General features: G+C 49.9%; 3 protein-coding genes across 9 annotated transcripts in view; all 3 read left to right on the top strand.

Annotated features, from left to right (window-relative positions):
- The window catches only part of HDAC8 (histone deacetylase 8), an 18,456-nt gene extending 3,951 nt beyond the window's left edge, over window positions 1-14,505 (top strand). For 2 of the 7 annotated variants that reach the window (XM_086850381.1, XM_023926842.2), the window contains exons 5-11: window positions 1,585-1,697; window positions 2,681-2,758; window positions 3,139-3,247; window positions 4,788-4,960; window positions 7,275-7,369; window positions 9,531-9,636; window positions 12,975-14,505. In XM_086850381.1, coding sequence (XP_086706507.1) covers window positions 1,585-1,697; window positions 2,681-2,758; window positions 3,139-3,247; window positions 4,788-4,960; window positions 7,275-7,369; window positions 9,531-9,636; window positions 12,975-13,141 — 841 coding nt within the window. In that variant the 3' untranslated portion in view covers window positions 13,142-14,505. The other 5 variants (XM_086850383.1, XM_023926845.2, XM_023926844.2 and 2 more) reach the window with 4 other exon arrangements.
- On the top strand, window positions 13,171-13,596 carry LOC147650483 (cbp/p300-interacting transactivator 1-like). The gene is given in 4 exon segments (XM_086850386.1): window positions 13,171-13,293; window positions 13,296-13,434; window positions 13,437-13,481; window positions 13,484-13,596. Coding segments are annotated over 4 exon segments (420 nt in total).
- Window positions 13,794-19,173, top strand: RPS4X (ribosomal protein S4 X-linked). The gene is given in 9 exon segments (XM_086851011.1): window positions 13,794-13,834; window positions 14,873-15,079; window positions 15,081-15,141; window positions 15,354-15,431; window positions 15,950-16,130; window positions 16,543-16,640; window positions 17,682-17,853; window positions 18,273-18,430; window positions 19,012-19,173. Coding segments are annotated over 9 exon segments (1,098 nt in total). The 3' UTR covers window positions 19,114-19,173.

The following is a 19,173-nucleotide window of genomic DNA, read 5'->3' as shown; positions in this document are numbered from 1 at the left end:
GTGGGAATGTGGTCACATAACCAAATTGTTTTGTGTGCCTTTTTGGGGTTTTTTTAATAAGAGGTTTGAAGCAGTGCAGGACTGACGTTGGGTTTCCCCACATTCCTTGGGGGGCTGTTTCCTGTGACATCTAACATAATTCTGTCCCTGAGTCCTGTGGTTCTGTAGTGGTAAAATAATTTGTTTCCTTCCCATTTTCCATGGAAGTGTGTTTTATTTAACTGATCTGCCCCATCTCCCAAAACATGGGGACCCTTTGCAGTGTAGACAAGACCACCCTTCCTTCAAGTGCTGGTCCTGAGCTGCAGCTCCGACACTGCTCTCTGCTTGGCCTTGAGTTTCAGAGATGTGTATTACAGGATGGCATAGCATGGTTCCCTTTGCTTCCTTGTGGGCTGTGAGGGAGGGGAGAAGTAGATAATCACAGTTGAGTCAGATTTTCAGAATAGCTGTTGACAACTCCGTTTTCAGCATTACTGTAAATGAACAGAGTCTCTGGGAAACACCTGTGCTCCATGGCACTTGCAGAGAGTGAAAGCAAGTGCAGTTCTGCCACCCCTGGCTTGCTCCTCATCGTTCCCAGCTGTTGCTGAGCAGGAAATGTCAGGGAAAATGAGCTGAGTGATTTGACTGGAACTCAAGAGGAATTTTCCAGAGGTGCATCTTACATCCTGATATAATTTATGCAAAAGCGATTTGTGTACTCCTGTTGCAAAGCATAAAGCTTTGCTTTAAAATAGCTGTCCAGGGAAGATTTAAGAATGCATGTGGACTGGTGCTAAGTTGTGATGGGGACTTGACTTTGGAGTGAGGCTGGAGTAGGGGTCAAGAAACTTTCTTGTTCCTTTGGTGCCAGCAAGTAAGCTGTCCCTTGTGAATTCTAGTGATAAATCTTGCCTGTCCTCTGTTTAGCTGCTGGGACTCCCTCCTGGGCTGAGCCCAGGAGCTGTATCATGAGGGACTGCATATGACACATCCCATCTGCATTTCCTGTGAAGAGAAAGGAGGGAATTACTTTGGGAAGAGGCTTAACCATCATAGGCTGAGACTTTAGAACAGCAGAAGAATCCAGAATGCTGTGACTGCCTTGAACCTGCCTTTCACTGCCAGGACCTTCCCAGGAGCTGTGACTCAGACAGCTGGGATGGAGTGGCTGCCTGTCCAGAACTCACAGGAAAACGGCCAAGGGGACTGTCCTTTTGCTTCAGAGAATGAGTGGGTTTGAGTCGAGTGGCTCTGAACTTTAAAATGTCTCAGGTGCAGAAAGCTAACATTTTATTTGTTTAACAGTGCAGTGGTCAGAGGTACCCCCCACAGGCCAGAGTCTCTGCAGCAGAGCCAACTGATGCTTGCCCACCTGCTAGAAAGCCCAGAGCTGAGAAGCAGTTGGCACAAGCAATCCTGTTCTCTGTGCTTCCCAGCCATGTTTTGAGCTGCTCCTGACCTGTCTCTTGGTCACTGCAGGGCCTTGGCTGAGTTTTTGTACTCCTCTGTGCCCTTGCCCTTGCAAAGTCAAAGTGAGAATGCTGGGATCAGTGGTGATTGCACTGGCAATATTCAATGTCACATACGTTGTTTTCATAGGGATGAAGCTTCTGGTTTCTGTTATCTGAATGACGCTGTCTTGGGTATCTTGCGGCTGCGCCAGAAGTTTGACCGTGTCCTTTATATCGATTTGGATTTACATCATGGGGATGGTAAGGCCCAGCAAAGGCTGCAAACAGCACAGCTGCACAGACTCAGGGAGGAATGGGAGAAGTCAAGGCCTGTATGCACAGCAGGGCTTTACTAGCTGCAACAGCCGTGGCTTTGGCTCCTTTTGGTGCAGTTGAGTTCTCTCAGTCCAATTCTGCTTTGTCCTGCTTTACAGACTTGTACTATGCTGCTCCTCAGACCTCTCTTGAGGGTCTGGCCAGAAGTTGTGTACCTAAAGCAACAGATAACGTGTACCAGTCTCCCATCCTGGTAGAGCAGTTGCTGGCAGGGTTTAATTGTTTAAGGATCCATTGCAAGAGGAAAGCAGCCAGTAATAAACGGTGCTTTTAAAAGAAGGTTTGATGCTATAAATCTGGAGTCAGAGCTGGCCTTGGTGAAACTGCTTCGTCCTTCAGGGAAATTATTTCTACACCATTTAACATTTCCTGCTCTTCTAAATTTTATGATGTGTTTCATTTTGTTCCGTTTTCTCCCTGCATTTGGTGTCTGTTATGTTTTCTATCACTTGTTTTTTCCCTCTCCACCCCCACTATTTTAATGTGTCTTTAAGGAAAAGGCATGTTGAACCACAGCAGCATTGAGAAAAAGCAAGAGAGCCCAGTAGCACTGGTTCTAATCAGAACCAGGCTGTGGCCAAGGCAACCCTGCTCGGATCCCTCTCCCAGTTTTGCAGGCCTAGCAGTGCAGGCAAGTGCTGCTACCATGGGTAGTGACATGAGATGTTGAGATCCATTCAGTACTGATTAGCATGACACCTGCCAGATTCATAGCAGCTGTGATCTTTGCTGCAGTTGAACTCCAGTTTCTATGGATTGAGGATGTATTTATTGAGCCACATCTGCATTTCTGCTTTGTTCATACTACCCCTTCTCTTCTTGCTGCCCTGCGTGTATCAATAACTGTGTGTCCAGACTCCATCATTTATATAAATGATGCATGAAAGCTTTTTTCCCTTTCTTAATAGGAGTTGAGGATGCCTTTAGTTTCACTTCAAAAGTCATGACTGTTTCTCTGCACAAATTTTCACCAGGATTTTTCCCAGGCAAGTTGAACTTGTGAAGTTTGTGCTCATTTGGTTTACATGTCACTGGTGAGGCCTCCATAAAGGCAAGTCCCATCCCTGCTGTCTAGCCAGCATGTCTTGCTGCCTCTTCTCTTGACCCAGGAGAAGGAAAGAGGGGGACCTACATGTTTGACATTTCCCCCTTTCTGGCTGTAGCTGAGCTCTAGGCAGAGCCCCTTCTGTGTGGCAGAACTGGGCAAAGGAGAGCACCAGGTCCCTCCACCCTTCCTTTCTTGGTGGTGGCAAGTGGACTTCTCCACTACTGAACATCCTGGCTGTCAGCTTGCCTTTGAGACATCCCACACGTCTCTTGCTGCTGCTATGCTTTCCCTCCTAATTGGGGTGTTTCTGTTTTGCAGGCACTGGTGATGTGACAGATGTTGGCTTGGGAAAAGGTCGCTATTACAGCGTGAATGTGCCCATTCAAGATGGCATTCAGGATGAAAAGTATTATCAGATCTGTGAATCGTAAGCCCTTTTGCTCTGATACAGTGACTTGGATGGGATTTTAGAGAATAAGATAAAACACAACTTAGTATTTTTAATTACAGTCCTTTCTTTAGGCTTGTCCTTTCCCCTGTTGCAGCCTTTGATTACAGTGAACATGGACAGTAAGTTCTCAGAGGTCTGGTCTGAACCCTTATGCAAACTGTATATACAGAGACATTTGTGGGTGGCTGGAAGGGTCTCTGCCACAGGTTAGCCTGTCTCCTTAGATACACCTCCACAGGTGTGTATCAAAGGAGAAACTGAGAAAGGACAAGTATTTTTAGATGTGGACTTAGGGATAGATGTTTTTTCTTCAAGTGCGTGCTCTGAATTCTGACTGTGGGACATATGCTTGGGTCTTAGCTGAAAGCATTTTCCTAGCACCTTAGGTCTGTGCTGGAAGATTGAAAGGCTAAAGGCTGAACATCTGTCAGTGAAAGAGCTGCCTCCTAGTAGTCCCCTCTGTCCCTCAGCTGATGATGGACCTCACAAGATGTTGCCCATGTCAAAAGTGGGCTGTGGGGCTTGTTCTTTTCCAGGGCAGAGGAGTCTCAGTGCAGGGCTGCAGGACATGGTAGCATGTCCATCTCTTTCTTGAGGGCTGAAACCTCTATAAACTTGTATGGCAGTCATGTATGTGGGGGCCATGCCTCCTACTGGCTTATTGGTGCTTGCCATTATTGCTGGGGCAGAGCAGCCTTCTTTGTGCCAGAGGACATGCTTTTGAGAGGCAGCTCTAGGGGCTGAGACAGGTCAGGAGCCCACTGCATGCATTCACAGCTGAAGGACATCATAACCTACCACAGATTTCAAGCTGTGTATAGCTAAAGCTTCTGCAAAGAGACTTAGAAGTCTCTTTGAGTTCTGTCCAGGCTGGGAGGCAGTCACAGGCATGACTCTGGATGTCTCATCCAGCTGTTGTTTGAGGGTGATTGTCTGTACTTCCCAAAACCACAATGGGCTTGAAGTATGAAGTTCTGTCCAGTGTGGGTTTTTGCAGGCTGACCACCCTAAAGCACAGAGCTTTTCCTAATAGTTTTGCCACAAGAGCCATATAGGAGAGAGGAGAGTAAGAGCCTAGCCAGAGCCTTCCTCTGTTTCACCTGTCCTGGTGAGAGATGTCTGAGAGTTCAGGATTGTTGTTTTGCCGGACCCTGATTTCCACCATGACTTTCACAGGGCAGAAAAGCCCCTGGATTGTCCTGCAGCCAAAAGGTAGACAATGTAAACGTGGGGTTTGATGCTACCACTAAACTGGTGAGGACAAGATTCCCCTCTGCCATGTTATCAGTGGTGCTTTTACATTTGTGAGCCTTTTGGTAAGTGCTCTGAGAGCTAAACTTGCTGTGGAGGTAGAAGGCTAACTGGGAGCAGAGGTAGTGTAACTGGTATGAGTTGGGTGGAAGCAGAGAGTGCAGAAGCCTTGAGAGACATAGGTGGATCTGAGGGATCCGGGCCGTGCCACCAGCATTCCTCTGAGCTGTGCTGGCATTAACTGGACTGCTTCTCCTTTCCCCAGAGTGCTGAAGGAGGTGTATGCTGCCTTCAACCCCAATGCAGTTGTGCTGCAGCTGGGGGCAGACACCATTGCTGGAGACCCCATGTGCTCTTTCAACATGACACCCGAGGGAGTGGGCAAGTGCCTCAAGTATGTCTTGCAGTGGCAGCTAGCAACTCTTGTCCTGGGAGGAGGTGAGTGCATCTTGCTGTTCTCAGAGAAACATCTTTGTCCCTCCTGTGACCCTGCCTCGAGTGCCTGCCTGCCCTTGGGCTCAGCACTGGTAAGAGTTTAGCAGGGTAACTGCTGAGCAGTGTCATGAGGACACACTGTGGCACGGTACTGTTTTATCACATCTGAAATCCTTGATACTGACAGGTGCAAGTCTCAATCCTGACTCAGAGCTTGAGTTAAGAGCTGCATGGGTCCTCTGGAGAAGAGGAGAGGCCAACAAACTGACCCTGACTTCTCAGTGACACTTCTGATTCCCACCTCTGCTGATCAGCCCTTTGGTGCTTCTCTTTAAAAGTGAGCGCTATGTTCCCAAACCTACCTTGGCCACCTGGTTTCATTAAGATTCAACCAGAGGCCTTGGGACATGGCCTGGCTGCCTGGAAGGGCTCTGAGACCTAGTGAAAGCTAAGTGGGACTCAGCTTTGCTGTGCTGCCTAACCAGCTGCTTTTCCAGTAGGGAGAGCACAGCATAGGCTTTATGTTAACAGAGCATTTCAGAACAAAAGCCACTGTGTGCCTGGGAAAGCCCTTGAGCGCCGTGATTGGAGCCAGATCAGCTCTAGGTGTTGTCCTTTTTGAGATGGGGAAATCAGATATAGCATATTGAGGCTAAAATTTGATGTGTCTGATGCCCTTTGTTTTGAAAAGGTCATGAGTCCTGCTGTGGCTTGTCTGTGAGTGTGCTGGAGATGTCACTTTTCAGACAAAACACAAAATTTCTGTTAAAAAATGAGGATAGACTATTAGTCACTTGTGAAAATACCAAAGGAGTGTCCCACCACTGCAGCATGTGGAAGCATTTGAAGTGGAAATTGGGGGGGAAGTAAAAAAAAAAAGCAGGGAAAAAACCCCACAATGACCAAAGCAAACAGAAGGGAATATTGAAAAATATGGTCTCTCTGTCTTGTGGAAGGGGTTTTCTCCCTTTACTATTCTAGTCATCTTTTCTGGAAAAAAACACTTGAGTCTCTTGCCAGATTGCATTCAGCTAAGGTTTCTCCTTGTGGGCTCATATTCCGTTACTATGTAGGTAACCATTTCCTATTCACTGTGAAATCTCATTTCCATGTAAAGCAAGTTGTAGTGATGAGCTTTGCATTTGTCCTCTCAAACATGATGGTGCTGAAGAGCTCACCAGCATGTGGCTGGGCATGCGTATATTGCATTATAGGTCAAAAGCTGTTATTAAAAAGCAGGAAGCCCCCATTTCTGCTGTGGCCTGCTACTTGCAATTCACTCTCCTTGTTGCCAGGAGAGAGTCCTCCAGCACAAGGGGCTGGGAGCTCATCCTGGGTCTGAGATGGTGGGTGGAGGACCAGCCTCTGCCACACCAGATGTAAACAGGGTCAGTTTGACAGGTCTGCTTTTGAGTGGTTCGTGGGGGTCTCCAGGTCTCAAGGAGACAAGAGCAGTTGTTGGTTGCTATAAAAATATTTATTGTATGAATGCATCAGTCTTGAAGGCAAAGAGTTCAGAGTATTAAAGTTTGTGCTAAAAACTTTTGGCATAAAGTCCCAAATTCTGAACAGCAGCTTCCCAGCATAAAGTCCCATTGGTCTGGGCAGTAGAAGCAGTTGGAGGAGTTCTTCTTTGGGTGTGATGACGATGATGGTGTTGTTCTTCTTTGTATTGTTGTTTCATCCCAATGCAGGGGATTATATTCAAAATCAGATAAAAACACAATTCTGATACATTCTTTCTACGCCAATCTAAGCTTAATTCTAATATGCGAAGGCAGTGTCAGTCTTTACCTAAATGCTACATATAGAGCATTATCTGTTTACATGAATAGCTTTATCTGTCTTATCTAGAAATGTAAGCTATGTATTCATTATGTCTAGGACTAAGTTGATTCTGTGAAAGGTTACACTACTGAACTTTAAACTAGGCCTTAGGGCTTTTTACTAGCTAACACAATTTCTTAAGGCACTTAAACTATATTTCTACTTACTTAAAACTAAAACCTACACTCCTACTTCATGTCTATGTAGTTTAATATATTTTAGTTCCTTTCTCTCTCTGAGAGACTCAGAGAGGCTTTTATTTCAGATTCCAACAGTCTGCTCTTGCATACACCGTCATGCAGACGTGGTCTTGTGTAACCAGCAGCTGCAAAAGGCAGATTTTGGGTATAGCTTGAGTGGATTAAATAAGCTGAATTCATGTAACCTGTGCACAGTGGCTTCATGATTTGTTCTTATCACTTACATCTCTTTTTCTCTTTTCCCTTTCCCCACTCTTCCTCCTCAAAATCCCAACTCTTGCTGGAAACAGGAGGTTACAACCTTGCCAACACGGCTCGCTGCTGGACATACTTGACTGGGGTCATCCTTGGGAGAACACTCTCCTCTGAGATCCCTGATCATGAGGTAATGCTTTGAAAAACCCTTCCTTCTCCTTACAGAAGAGTCAGTTGTTCTGCCTAATCCACACATCATCCTTGCCATTCAGTCCTGTTTTCTGAAGACACTTAGATAACAATATTGCACTGACCTAGCAGTATGGTGGGTGCTTGTGCCCAAAAACAGGCTGTCTGCAGCTTTCTGCGGGAGGTCTCACGTGCCAATAAACTCCAATGTCAGATAGTTACAGAGAGGATGGGCAGAAGGATTCTCTGCTTTGCTCAAAGAGCTCTTTAGGATGTGCCTTTTGTCTTTCTCAAGGCTTTCATTCTTTTTTTCAGCTGCAGTTTGAGTGGCCACAGTGCCTGTTGCTCTGCTTTTCTCCTTCTCCTCCCCCTGAGGGTTCTGTCTGGTGACCAGCAGTGTCTAGTAAAGAGTAGCCAGGGCTCAGCACAATCCAGTAAGTTGCTCCTCTCTGGAGTTGACACAGCATTCACCTTGCAAGTATTCTGTCACTCTATCAGGGTTCTGTAATTGTACAGAGGTGAACTTCCAAACCATTGGAGCTGAGAATTTCCCCAGAAACTGGCCCATTTTCTCCCACATTCTGTGCCACTTTTGACTATCCGCCCTTGGGGCAGATCTCTGAATGACCTTCCTAGAAATCTCTGTCCTGATTCTAAACATGGTGTGGACTTCACTGACTCTAAACATGTTATAATTTGTACTGAGGAGACACACATAAGAGACATAGCAACAAGAACATGCTTTCTGTAACACCCAAAGGGAATTCAGACTTCTCAAAAGCTATTGTAACAGGCCTGAAGGAGGAAGAGGGGTGGGGTTGGCAAGCTGGGGAGAATCATCCTCTCCTGTGTCCCCCTCAGGCTGAGTACCATTATTAATGGACTACCAAAGGTAGTGCCCAAGGTAAGGGTAAGAAAAGAACACTGAATACGCATCCAAAATGACCCTCATTGCCCTTGTTATCATTTCATAAACTGATACCACACAGTACAGCAAGAAAGCAATCCTGATCCCTTTCCCTGCTCTGAAAAATATCATCACAAGGAACACATATGTGCTCACACATATGTACCACGCCCACATGAACAGAACAAGCAACATTGTGACCAGTGGCTCTGTACCTAATGTGAACAAATGCTTAGAACCAAATTTGTTTCTAGCCCACTCTGAGCAGATCTGTTATTACCTCAACCCTTTGTGCCCCATACTGGGTACCAATTAAGGTTGTCTTAGGAATGGTATTCTGCAGTTTAGTGCTTCTGCTAAGAGCTTGCACTGCTCCCCCTACCCCCTCCAACTGGAGGCATAAAGGGTAAAGATCACAGCTGAAATAAGAAAATTTACTGAACAGCAACAATACCAATGACAGGTGGAACAAGAAAAGAAACAATTCACACAGAAACACCTCTGCCCCCCTGATAATAGACAAAACTGCACAGCTCCCTCTGCCACGTTATTTCAGCTGGAAGGAATCCTTTCTGTCTGGAACACAGTCCCTTTCACCTGCCCTCAGCAATGACACGAGGTGGTGTAGAATAACCTCTGTGTCCTGGCTGTGCCTCCTCCTAGCTACTGCAAAAACTGACCCTGTCTTGGCCAGAATCATGACACAATGGCTGTCAGTAACCTGTGATTTCTGTGTTAGTGCATCAACCCCAGGTGCTGCAGGTTTCCAGCATGCTGTCTGAGCATTTAGTCATGACAGTATTCTTGCAGCACACTGATTTTTCCTTTCCCAGGTGTTTCACAGTCATATCAAGGCAGTGCTCAGCAAGGTAGGAGGTGAATGGTAGGATATGTGATTACAGCATTTGACATTTAATAATAAATCCCATTTGCAGGTAACCTGTATTTGTAATATAATTGTGTAGAATGAGTGTCAGCAGCTTTCCCAGTAAAGCGTTGGGATAGACATTTGACTGCTTTTGGCTGCCTCACTGGGCTCTGCTTCCCATCCCTTGAACGGGGAAGTGGTTAAAAACTACAGGTAGACACAGACACTGCTGAAGTACCACCTTGATGTAGTGAAGCTACATGTGGCCCTTAGGTGGAGAAATGTGGTTGTTTTGTCTTTTTACAAGCAGGTACCCATGGGGAGCCCTCCCTCTAGCCTCAGCCTTCAGAGACCTCTCTGCTGACTTTTCTCTCCTCTTCTGTGCAGTTCTTCACGGAGTATGGTCCTGATTACGTGCTGGAGATCACACCAAGCTGCAGACCAGACCGCAATGAGCCACAGAGAATTCAGGAAATTCTGAACTCTATCAAAGGTGCGTTGTCTAAGCCAACACTCCTTCTTCAGGCTTAGAGGTCTTTTTAGAGAGCGCTTCAGAAGAGCTCACTGGAGTTTCTCTCACTGTATGGAAAGATGAACCACACTGGCTGCTCATTAGTTCACAGTGTCATTTGCCTCCCACATCCCTTGGGATTTTCAGGGTTGGTGGTATAGAGTTACTGGTCCCTGTAGCAAAAGTTGGCATTGTCTTTGCTCTGGCTGGGCAGGGGAGTTTGGGGCCTTGTCATAGAACAGCCCAGGTTCTGTGGGACTTCAAAGATCATCTGGTCCAAACTTTCGTGGGAAAGGGAACATAGACAAGGTTATCTAGCAACCTCTCCAGTCACATCCTGAAAACTACTGACAGTGGGGCCTCTACCACATCCCTGGGGAGTTTCCTCCAGTGATTGATTGTTCTCACTGTAAAAAAATACTTAAAATAAGGTGAAACCTCTCCTGGTACACCTCACACCTGTTGTCCCTTGTCCTTTCCATGTGGCTCTTTGTGAAGAGAGAGCCTCTGTCCTCTGAAGCCTACAGAGTAGGCTTCAAGTACTAGATTACTGTGATGAGGTCCCACCTAAGCCTTGTCTTCTGCTAGGAGAGTATTCCCTCATTGGGCAGGTTCTCCAGCATCTGATCACCTTTGTGGTCCTCCTTTGGACCTTCTCTGCTCTGTCCATGTTTGTGATTTGTGGGGATGATAACTGGACACAGTACTCACTGTCATCTGCACCTGAAAGGAGACGATCCGGTTTCTCTTAGTAATGCTCCAACACCTGTTACAGGATCCAGTTTGCTACACTGCAGACACAGCAGCAGCACACTGCTGGATCCCTTTCTGCTTACTGCCTATCAGGACCCCCACATCCATTTTCACAAGCTGCTTCCCAGTCACAGATCCTGGCCTGAACTGGGCACCTTCTATCTCAAGTGCAGGACCTTGCTTTTGTCTTTGTTAAACTTAAGACTATTCTTTTTAGCCCAGTCTTCCAGCCTGTCCAGCTCTCTAAGCTGGAGCTCTCTAAGTTCTCCCTTCTGACATGTTCACCTCAGCACCCAGTTTGGTGCTATGGTTGTTTTCAGTCTCATTATCCAGGTCATTTATGATGTTGAGCAGTATGGGGCTCAGTATCAGTCCCTTGTGTCAGGCTGCAAGACCATGTAAAAATCACCACCAACTGTGAGCTCCCTGTGAGCCAGCTCCCTGTTATACCCTTTGCAGACCATACATCCAATCTGTGTCTTTCCAGTTGGTCCAGGAGGAGACTGTGGGAAATAGCTCTCTGGAACTGGGACAGGTCTCCAGCAGGCAGGAATTGAAACTCTTTAAGTTCAGGAAAGGCAGCTGGGTGAGCTCTGCCAGCTCCAGCCAAACTCTTTGAATGCCCTTTCCCATCTTTCTTGTCCCTGTCCACCAGAGGGGCTGGGAACAGCACGATGGGGCTTTGCAGCTCTTTCCCATCTGTGTGTGTTGCAGTGTGCTGGTGTTGGAAGCAGGGTAGGAAGTGCATTCAGGTGTCCATTCCCAAGCACAGGCCAATCCTAAGAAGAGGACATCCCCTCCTTGGGGGACCTGTCCAAGAGGATAGGAGGAACAGCATCACTCCAGAACTGGAAGGGAGGGCTGTGCACTCCTGTCTGTGAATCCAGCCTGAAAGGACAAGGCAGCAAGGAGTGAGCATGTGCTTCTCAGATGCTGGTCCACAAATCCCAAAACAGTATTTAGCATACTGAAAGCAGTGGCAGGGTCCCCCTGTGGCAGTTTCCACAGCCTGGCTCAAACGAGGGCAGCAGCTTCTGCAAAGGGAGTGAGGGGTCAGCAGGAACTGCGATCTGTGCTGAGGCCGGAATTCCCACATTGCGGCCTTGTCCATCAGGCATGGGAGTGGCACCCTTTGCCAGGTCACTCCATCAGGCTAAAATATCAGTGGAAATACCCTTTTCTGCTTCCTTTTATTTGCAGGGAATCTGAAGCACGTTGTTTAGCAGAAAAGGAAAGCTCAGGCAAAGGGGAAGACAGCATATTTATGTGAACAAATGATGAACTTGGTGGCTGCAGGGAAACTTTCGAAGAAAGTACTGTTGGTTGGTTGGTTGGTTAATTGTTTTCTCTCTTCAAAGAAGAAAAGCTGCCGCATGGCATGAGCACTGTGGCTCTCCCCAGGCAGGAGTGTAGGCCACAGCCTTCCAGTGCTGGCAGAGCCTTCCTTGCTCCTTTCTCTTTCCTTTCTTAACACCACAGTTTGTTGTCACAACTGCTTTTAAATGTATTTTAAGAGAGGGGCTGCTCAGAGCTGTGAGCACTCCCCAGCTGGAGCCCAGTGCTGTGTTGCCTACCTGATAAGGCCACAGCCTCAGAGCTGCCCACTTGGGAAGTAGAGCCTGAGGGGTACCCTGTGGCACCACAGGTTGTCTCTTACCCACAGAAAGGCAGAGCCATTGTGTTTTTAACTGGGAATTTTTAAAAAATAAAATACTTTAAATACTCCTCCAGCCCTTTCCTTTCTTTTTGCACCCACCCTGCCTTGCCAGTGCTCTTTTCCACAGCATCACCCCCCCACACACACACTGCAGAGCCATTTGTGAGCTGAAATCCTGCATAGAAGGGCCAGACCCTGGAGAGCCTCTCAGGAGTGTTGAGGAAGATGCAAGGCATTGTGGTAGCTCCTGTCCTGAGAGATCTTGGATGAACTTCCAGATGCTCTGGTGCCCCATGAGAGCTGCCATGAGGTTTATCAGCAAGGGAACAGGTATACAGGTGTCTGGAGCAGATCTATCCCAGTGCCAAGGGCCATGGAGCCTGGCCTTTTTATTATGCTTTTAAAGATGTCCAGTCACTGTGGAAAGCATATTTCCTGTGGCTTTAATTAGATTATGCTGGAAGAAACAGCAAGACAGAGGGGCTCCCAGCCTGGCCTTGGATTTGTTTTTCACTGCTGATTGAAACAACAGGAAATCTGGTGTGGAGATAGGTCAGCAGGATGTGGCTCCTGTGACTCCTGACTCCTTGCCTGCTTCCATGTACCCCTCGCACCTGGTGTGGTGTTACCAGTCTTGCATGGTGGCCGCTGGCAGGAGGGGCTGCCACTGCCTCAGCAAAGGATACCAGTGCCTGGAGGAGATGTCAGGATTGGGGACTGCCCATCCAGGGAAAAAGGTGAGGAACGAGAGGGCAGAGAAGCTGGTTAGATGCTGGCTCTGACCCACCTTGGGGCCCCATGTGCTCTGTCCCCACAGCAGGTAGACTGCCCTGTAAGCTGTGGGAGCTGTTTCAGGAACTCAGCTGAGAAAATAAACAGGAAACCCTACAAGTGTCAACTGTGGCTTTAGGTGAGGTGCCTCTTGGGTGGAAATCCCTACATGCCCCATCCAGGATGGGATGCCTGCCTTGCTGCCCAAGCAAGGGCGGGGGTAAGCCAGAGCGCCGCTCCAGTTCCCTCCCTGTCTTGGGCACGTCGCTGGACCCCACCCGCCCGGGGCAGCCCGCGCCCCTCTGAGAGCGGCCGTGTCCTCGCAAACGCCGGAGATGAGCTGTTTACAGTCCCTTCCCCGGGGCACGAAAGACCTCACGGTGGTCGCCATCCTGCGCTGCTACCCCCTTCCGGGCCGAGGAGGTGCCGGCGGTGGGGACTCCGCCTGCTCCCCGCCTCTGTGGCCCCCCAGGCGGGTCCCAACCTCCGGGCCAGCTTGTGCCTGCAGAAGCTCCACGTCCAGAACCTCGCTGGACTCCGGAGAGCCGCAGAACGGTGCTCGTCGCTCGCCTGGGGCTTGGGGACGAAGCCGCGGGGAGCCTCCCCCTCCAGGCCTCTGACCCCGGCCTCACCGACCCGGGGGACAAGGTGCTCATGCGCTGGTGGTGGAGCTTGGCCTCAACAGGGCGGACGAGCTGCCGGAGTTCTGGCTCGGTCACCACGAGCTCGATTCCTCGTCGGACCTGCCGGCCGGCTCCTGAGGCTGGGGCGGGGGCGTTTCTGCCTCACCCCACCGGTGAGCAGCGTCCCGACTGCCCCAGGTGCCGGCGCTGCGGGCGCAGGGAACGCTCGGAACCCGGCCGAGTGTGGGAAGGAGCCGGGAGGAGGAGCTGAGGCCGCGCTGCCTGCCCCGAAACACTTAGGGGTTGCGGTGGGCCCGGCAGGCGTGGCTCTCAAGATGCCCTCTATGAAAATCTGGAAGGATCGTTGTTCCGTCGGGTATGCCCCGTGTCCATTTCGGCGAAGGACATTGTGTGAGAGCAGCCCTTGGTGGAAGGAGTGTGGACGCCCCGCAGCTCCAGTGTGTCTTCTCGGCTTATGATGTTCCTATCTTGTTGAAATTATACAACTTTCCTAATTAAAATTTCTAATTAATTGTTTTAATCAGTCATGAACAGTGTAATTTTCCACCGTAGTCAACCACTTAGCAAGGTTTGTCATAAGCTGCTATTGTAGGGACACAGGTCGGGAAAATTACTATAACTTTGAAGTTTTGCTAAACCAACCTTGATAGGCTTCATTGACTAAACATGGGAGAGATATGTTGCTGAAACTGGACACACAGAATGCAGAATTTGTAGACTAAAAGAACCAAGAGATAAAGAAATTAACAAGGAAAATTCAGCAATTGTCTTACCTGGGAAAAAGATAAGATAATAACAAGATTAAAAATGTTGACTAATTAGCATGAGAAGCAAGAAATCTGTAATCAGTAGAAGATAAAATACTAATTAATGAAAATAACTATGTATTTTATAGCAAATGAACATTAATTTCTTTGCTAAAGTGTATGATTAATAAGAAGTTTTGAAAGCGTGCATGTGTCGTGGGTGGAGCTCCCCCTGTGCACCCAGCAGTGTGAATAAAGTACTGCTGCTCTCTAAGCTAAACATGGAGTCTCATTTATCCCGACATTTTCGGTGACAGTGTCACCCTGGGGAATGGGACCTCTGTCCCAGCCACCCCCTGCTACGGGAGCGCTGCTATGGGGACGTGGCTAGGTGTGGGGCTGTTGCACTCATTGGGCTGTCTGGCAGGGTGCGGGGGTCTGGGACTGTTCCCGGGGCACTGTGGGGACACGTCGGCCCCCCTGGGGAGGGCAGGTGGGACCACCTGACCCCCGAACTGCATTCAAGAGTGGGTGCTAAAGAGAGGAGGCACAGATGTGGGAGGGCAGGTGTGGGCAGGGTGGGGTCCAGGTACAGGTGTTACCTCTGGCTCAGCTCCCGATACTCACACGCTCTTCCAAACGGCAAGGCCAGAATGTGGCGGGCTGTCCCCCACCAACGATGACCACGGACACAGTGCTCGGCTAGGAGCAGGGAGTCCCGGAGCGCGGTGCCCCGCAGCGGTGTGTCCCCGTCGGGGCTGCCAGGAAGGGACAAGCCCTTCCGAGCTCCCCGTCACCTCGCGGGCGGCCCTGGACCTCCGGGCCGCCAGGGGGCGACGCACGTCGCTGCCGCCACACTGTGTCCATCAGCGGCGGGCCGGAAGCTCCAGCCCTTTCTCGGCAGAGCGCAGCCATGGTGAGAGCGCGGCGCCGCCGCTCCCCGCCTGCATCCGCCGCCATCCTCCGCTTACCGCGGGCTGTGACCGCCCGCCCCGGGGCGACAAGCACGGGAGGGAGCCCGGCGCTAGGGTCGGAGGGGCGGCAGTCTGAGGGGGCGGGGGAGGGATGGCTGGGAGGGCCGGACCTGGCGGCGGCCCGTAACACATTCCTTCACGTCTCGTCCTGTAGGCCCGCGGCCCCAAGAAGCATCTGAAGCGCGTGGCAGCACCCAAGCACTGGATGCTGGACAAGCTGACGGGCGTCTTCGTGAGTGCGGGCCTGGGTTTGGGGTTGAAGCTGGGGTCGAGCTTGGGTTTGGGGTTGAGGCCCGGGTCGGAGGTGGGGCGGGGGCCGGGCTGGTCGTGGCAGCAGCATCAGGGGAAATGTTCAGGTGCTGCGCGGGGGCGAGCGGTGAACAGGGGCAGTTGGACAGGGCAGGAGGTGTCTGTTTAACATTTAGGTCTATGTGAATAGTGCTCGTGTTCCCCCGTTTGCAGAGGACGTGATGGGCTGTTCCGTTTTAACCTGTCTATTGTTCTTTTCCACCTCTGGGTTGTGATGGATGGTTGTGCTCTGTTGGGGACAGTTTTATGAGTCTGGCAAGACATAGGGGGAACTGCTGTGAATACCAAGAACAGAGAGCTTCAGCTGGCCACTGCCTGCATGGCAGCTTCACTTTGTGGTGCTGCCCTTCCGAGCTCTTCTGGGAGCTGTTGGTACCATGGTTTTCTTCGCTGGGGTGGTTGATGCTGTTTGAGCCTCCAGCACAAAGCTTCTGTCCACAGGCACCCCGCCCATCAACAGGCCCCCACAAGCTGAGAGAGTGCCTTCCCCTCATCATCTTCCTGCGCAACCGGCTGAAGTACGCTCTGACAGGAGATGAGGTCAAGAAGATCTGCATGCAGAGGTTCATCAAAATAGATGGCAAAGTCCGTACTGACATCACCTACCCTGCGGGCTTCATGGGTGAGTAGGGTTGGGGCAATTCCTTAGGCAGCTCTGCTGCACTGGCTGGGGAGTGTTTTGTGGGGCTGGCATTATTTGAGGGGCAAGGTTTCTCTGCTGGAGTTGAAGAAAAGATATATATAAGCAGTTATTATTTAGTTTGGAGTTGTGCTCTACAGTGAATACCATAGTCAGAAACCTGTAGCCTGTAAGTTCCTACATGACCTGGGTAAGTTGCTGTTCAGATTCCAGCCTTCAGCATTTTTTGCTAATTTGCAGTCTATCACAGCAAAAGTTGTCTGTGGTCAAGGGTAGATCCCAGCCTCATCAGTCATACCCTAAATGTTGTTCAGCAGTCTCTGTTTCTTTTTAAACGTGAGTTTGGATAATGAGCTGATAACAGCTGCTGTTTTATTTCCCTGTCTGCAATCAGATGTCATCAGCATTGAGAAGACAGGTGAGCATTTCCGCCTGGTGTATGATACCAAGGGCCGGTTTGCTGTTCACCGCATCACACCTGAGGAGGCCAAGGTGAGGATCTTTGATGTGGTGTAAGCATGAGACCAGTTGAGTTTGGCTGGGGCAGTGCTTCCTCTTTGGCATCTCCTGAATGAGAGCTGATGTCTTTCTTCCCTGACAGTCGAGGCCATGCTGCACTTGGGATTGGGGTGCTCAGGGTTGTGGTGAAGCCTGTGTCGGGGCGGGGAGATCTCTTGGTTACATGAAAGTAGTTCACAGATGGGTGTAGGTGCATTGTCTGGTGCTGGAGATGATACTGTTGGCATAAGCTGGATCAGAGAGTTTTGGGGTGGAGAATGAGTCTTGGCTTTGCCAGCTAACAATAACCAGAAGCATGGAATTGCCTGTGGTGTAAAAGCCTTGAACTTCTTCCCAGGGCAACAAAACTGCCTACTCACCCTGGATGCTGTAGAGCAACTTCCTCATACGTTCCCTTAACCCAGGCATGGTGTTCCTGAGCTGGGATGGTGTTCTCTGCTTTGCATCTCCTTCCTTAAGGCAGGCTGTGCAGGCACACAACTGTGTGGATGGCAGAGCTGGCTGTGCTGGAGGAGCCAACTGTGGTGTATTTCTCCTTGTGATGTACTTCTCTGACTACTACTCCATGTTGATCTGTGAGGTCCAGAGAGGCTATGAGGGAGTTAGTGTGACAGGCAGGAAGGAAATCAGTGTCCTGGAGGGTGCAGAGATCTCTCTTCAGTCCTGGAGAAATGCAGCTTCCATTGTGTGTCCATGGGCTGTGGGGAAAAAGAAAGGAATTGCCCTGGTAAAGACTTGCCTGTGAAAGTGAGGCCAGTGTTTGTGGGGAGGCTGCAGCCAAGGTGGGCTGCTGCTCCCAACAGCAGAGGTGTTTTCTGGTGGGGCTGTAGCAGAGCTGCATGGCAGCTGTTCAAAAGTTGTTAGGCAGTGAGCTGGACAAGTCGCTGCATGGGCTCATGTGAGACCCGAGTGTCCAGGTGTTCTGCTGGCTGGTGGCTCTTTGGAGTACAAGAGTTCCCTAGTCCTTGGCATTACTGGCTGCCTCAGCTGAGAGGTGTTGGGTTTTGTTTGCAGTACAAGCTGTGCAAGGTGAGGAAGATCTTTGTGGGCACCAAAGGAATCCCTCACTTGGTCACTCATGATGCCCGCACTATCCGCTATCCAGACCCCCTCATCAAGGTGAATGATACGGTCCAGATTGACCTGGAGACAGGCAAGATCACAGACTTCATCAAGTTTGACACAGGTAGGTGTTGCATCCCATTAAAGCACCTCACCCTTCCCCTCTGTGGAGAGCAGTGCAGACGTTAAATGCTAAGCATATTTGCACTGAAATAGAGAGGCAGTGGTGTCAACCTTGGGGAGGGGTTTGTTTCCCAGGAGCATGTTCACCTGGAGTTGGAGCAGGGGATTCTTCCTGTGTCCTGGCAGTGGGAGGAATTTGGCAGGGACTTGGCAGTTCTGAGGCACCAAGTAGAAGCAGTGAGCTGGTGGGGGAGGTGCTTCAGCTTGTCTCTTAGTTTTGAGAGATGGTTTCAGTCACAGAGCTGTGAGCAGTTCTAGCATGGGTGGGATGGAAATGTTTGGTGTGGGCAGAGAGCCCAAGTGGAAGGACTTCACAGCACCTGGTGCCAGCTCTTATCATACCTGTATTCCCTTACTCAGGTAACCTGTGCATGGTGACCGGCGGTGCCAACTTGGGCCGTATTGGGGTGATCACCAACCGGGAGAGGCACCCCGGGTCATTTGATGTGGTTCATGTGAAGGATGCCAACGGCAACAGCTTTGCCACCAGGCTCTCCAACATCTTCGTTATTGGCAAAGTAAGGCCGTAGTGGCACCAGGTGGGGGATTCTCTCTTGTGAGGGCCTGCTGGCTGAGGCAAAGAGCCTTGGTGTTTCCTTCGACACCTGTCTTCCCACAAGGTGGACCTTCTGTGCTGGCCTCACTTCTGACTCAGCTCCCTGTATTTCTTCCTGCTCTGGGAAGGGGAAGAAGCATTTGCAACTTTAGGGATGTGGGTGTTTTCAAGAAGCAGCTCTGAATCCTGTGAACTGGGGCCTGAGCAGTACTCAGACCTTGGTGCTATCTGGGCAGCTGCTGTGACTCAGAGGGCCCCTCACAAAGCCTCTGCTGTTTTGACATCCCTGACAGGCTCTTTGTCCAGGCTGTAGAGGGGCGGTGTTTTGGTTTTGGCTGAAGCGTGTTCTTCATGGATGTAACTAAAAGGCAGCTGTGGACCTGTGCATCCTTGGCACCTTTCTTAGGGGCCTCTGCTGTGCCAGTGCCACCACTCTGTGTACCTGGCCCAGCATGAGCAGGGGTGGGCTTCTGCTGCTTTCCCCCTTAGAGGGCTGTGTTGCTGTCTGGGTTTCCTGATGTTGTTTCTTCTCCCTTGCTGCAGGGCAACAAGCTGTGGATCTCCTTGCCCCGTGGGAAGGGCATCCGCCTGACCATTGCTGAAGAGAGAGACAAGAGACTGGCGGCCAAGCAGAGCAGCGGATAAAGACCAGCTCAGCCTGGCTGTGGTGCTGTCAGTGTGTTAATTAAACCGTTTACTACATGG

Source organism: Cyanistes caeruleus, chromosome 14 (genome assembly GCF_971803275.1).
Source record: "Cyanistes caeruleus chromosome 14, bCyaCae1.hap1.1, whole genome shotgun sequence".
NCBI lineage: Eukaryota > Metazoa > Chordata > Aves > Passeriformes > Paridae > Cyanistes > Cyanistes caeruleus.
Note: the sequence above shows the minus strand (reverse complement) of the source record. Positions and strands in the feature narration are given on the sequence as shown.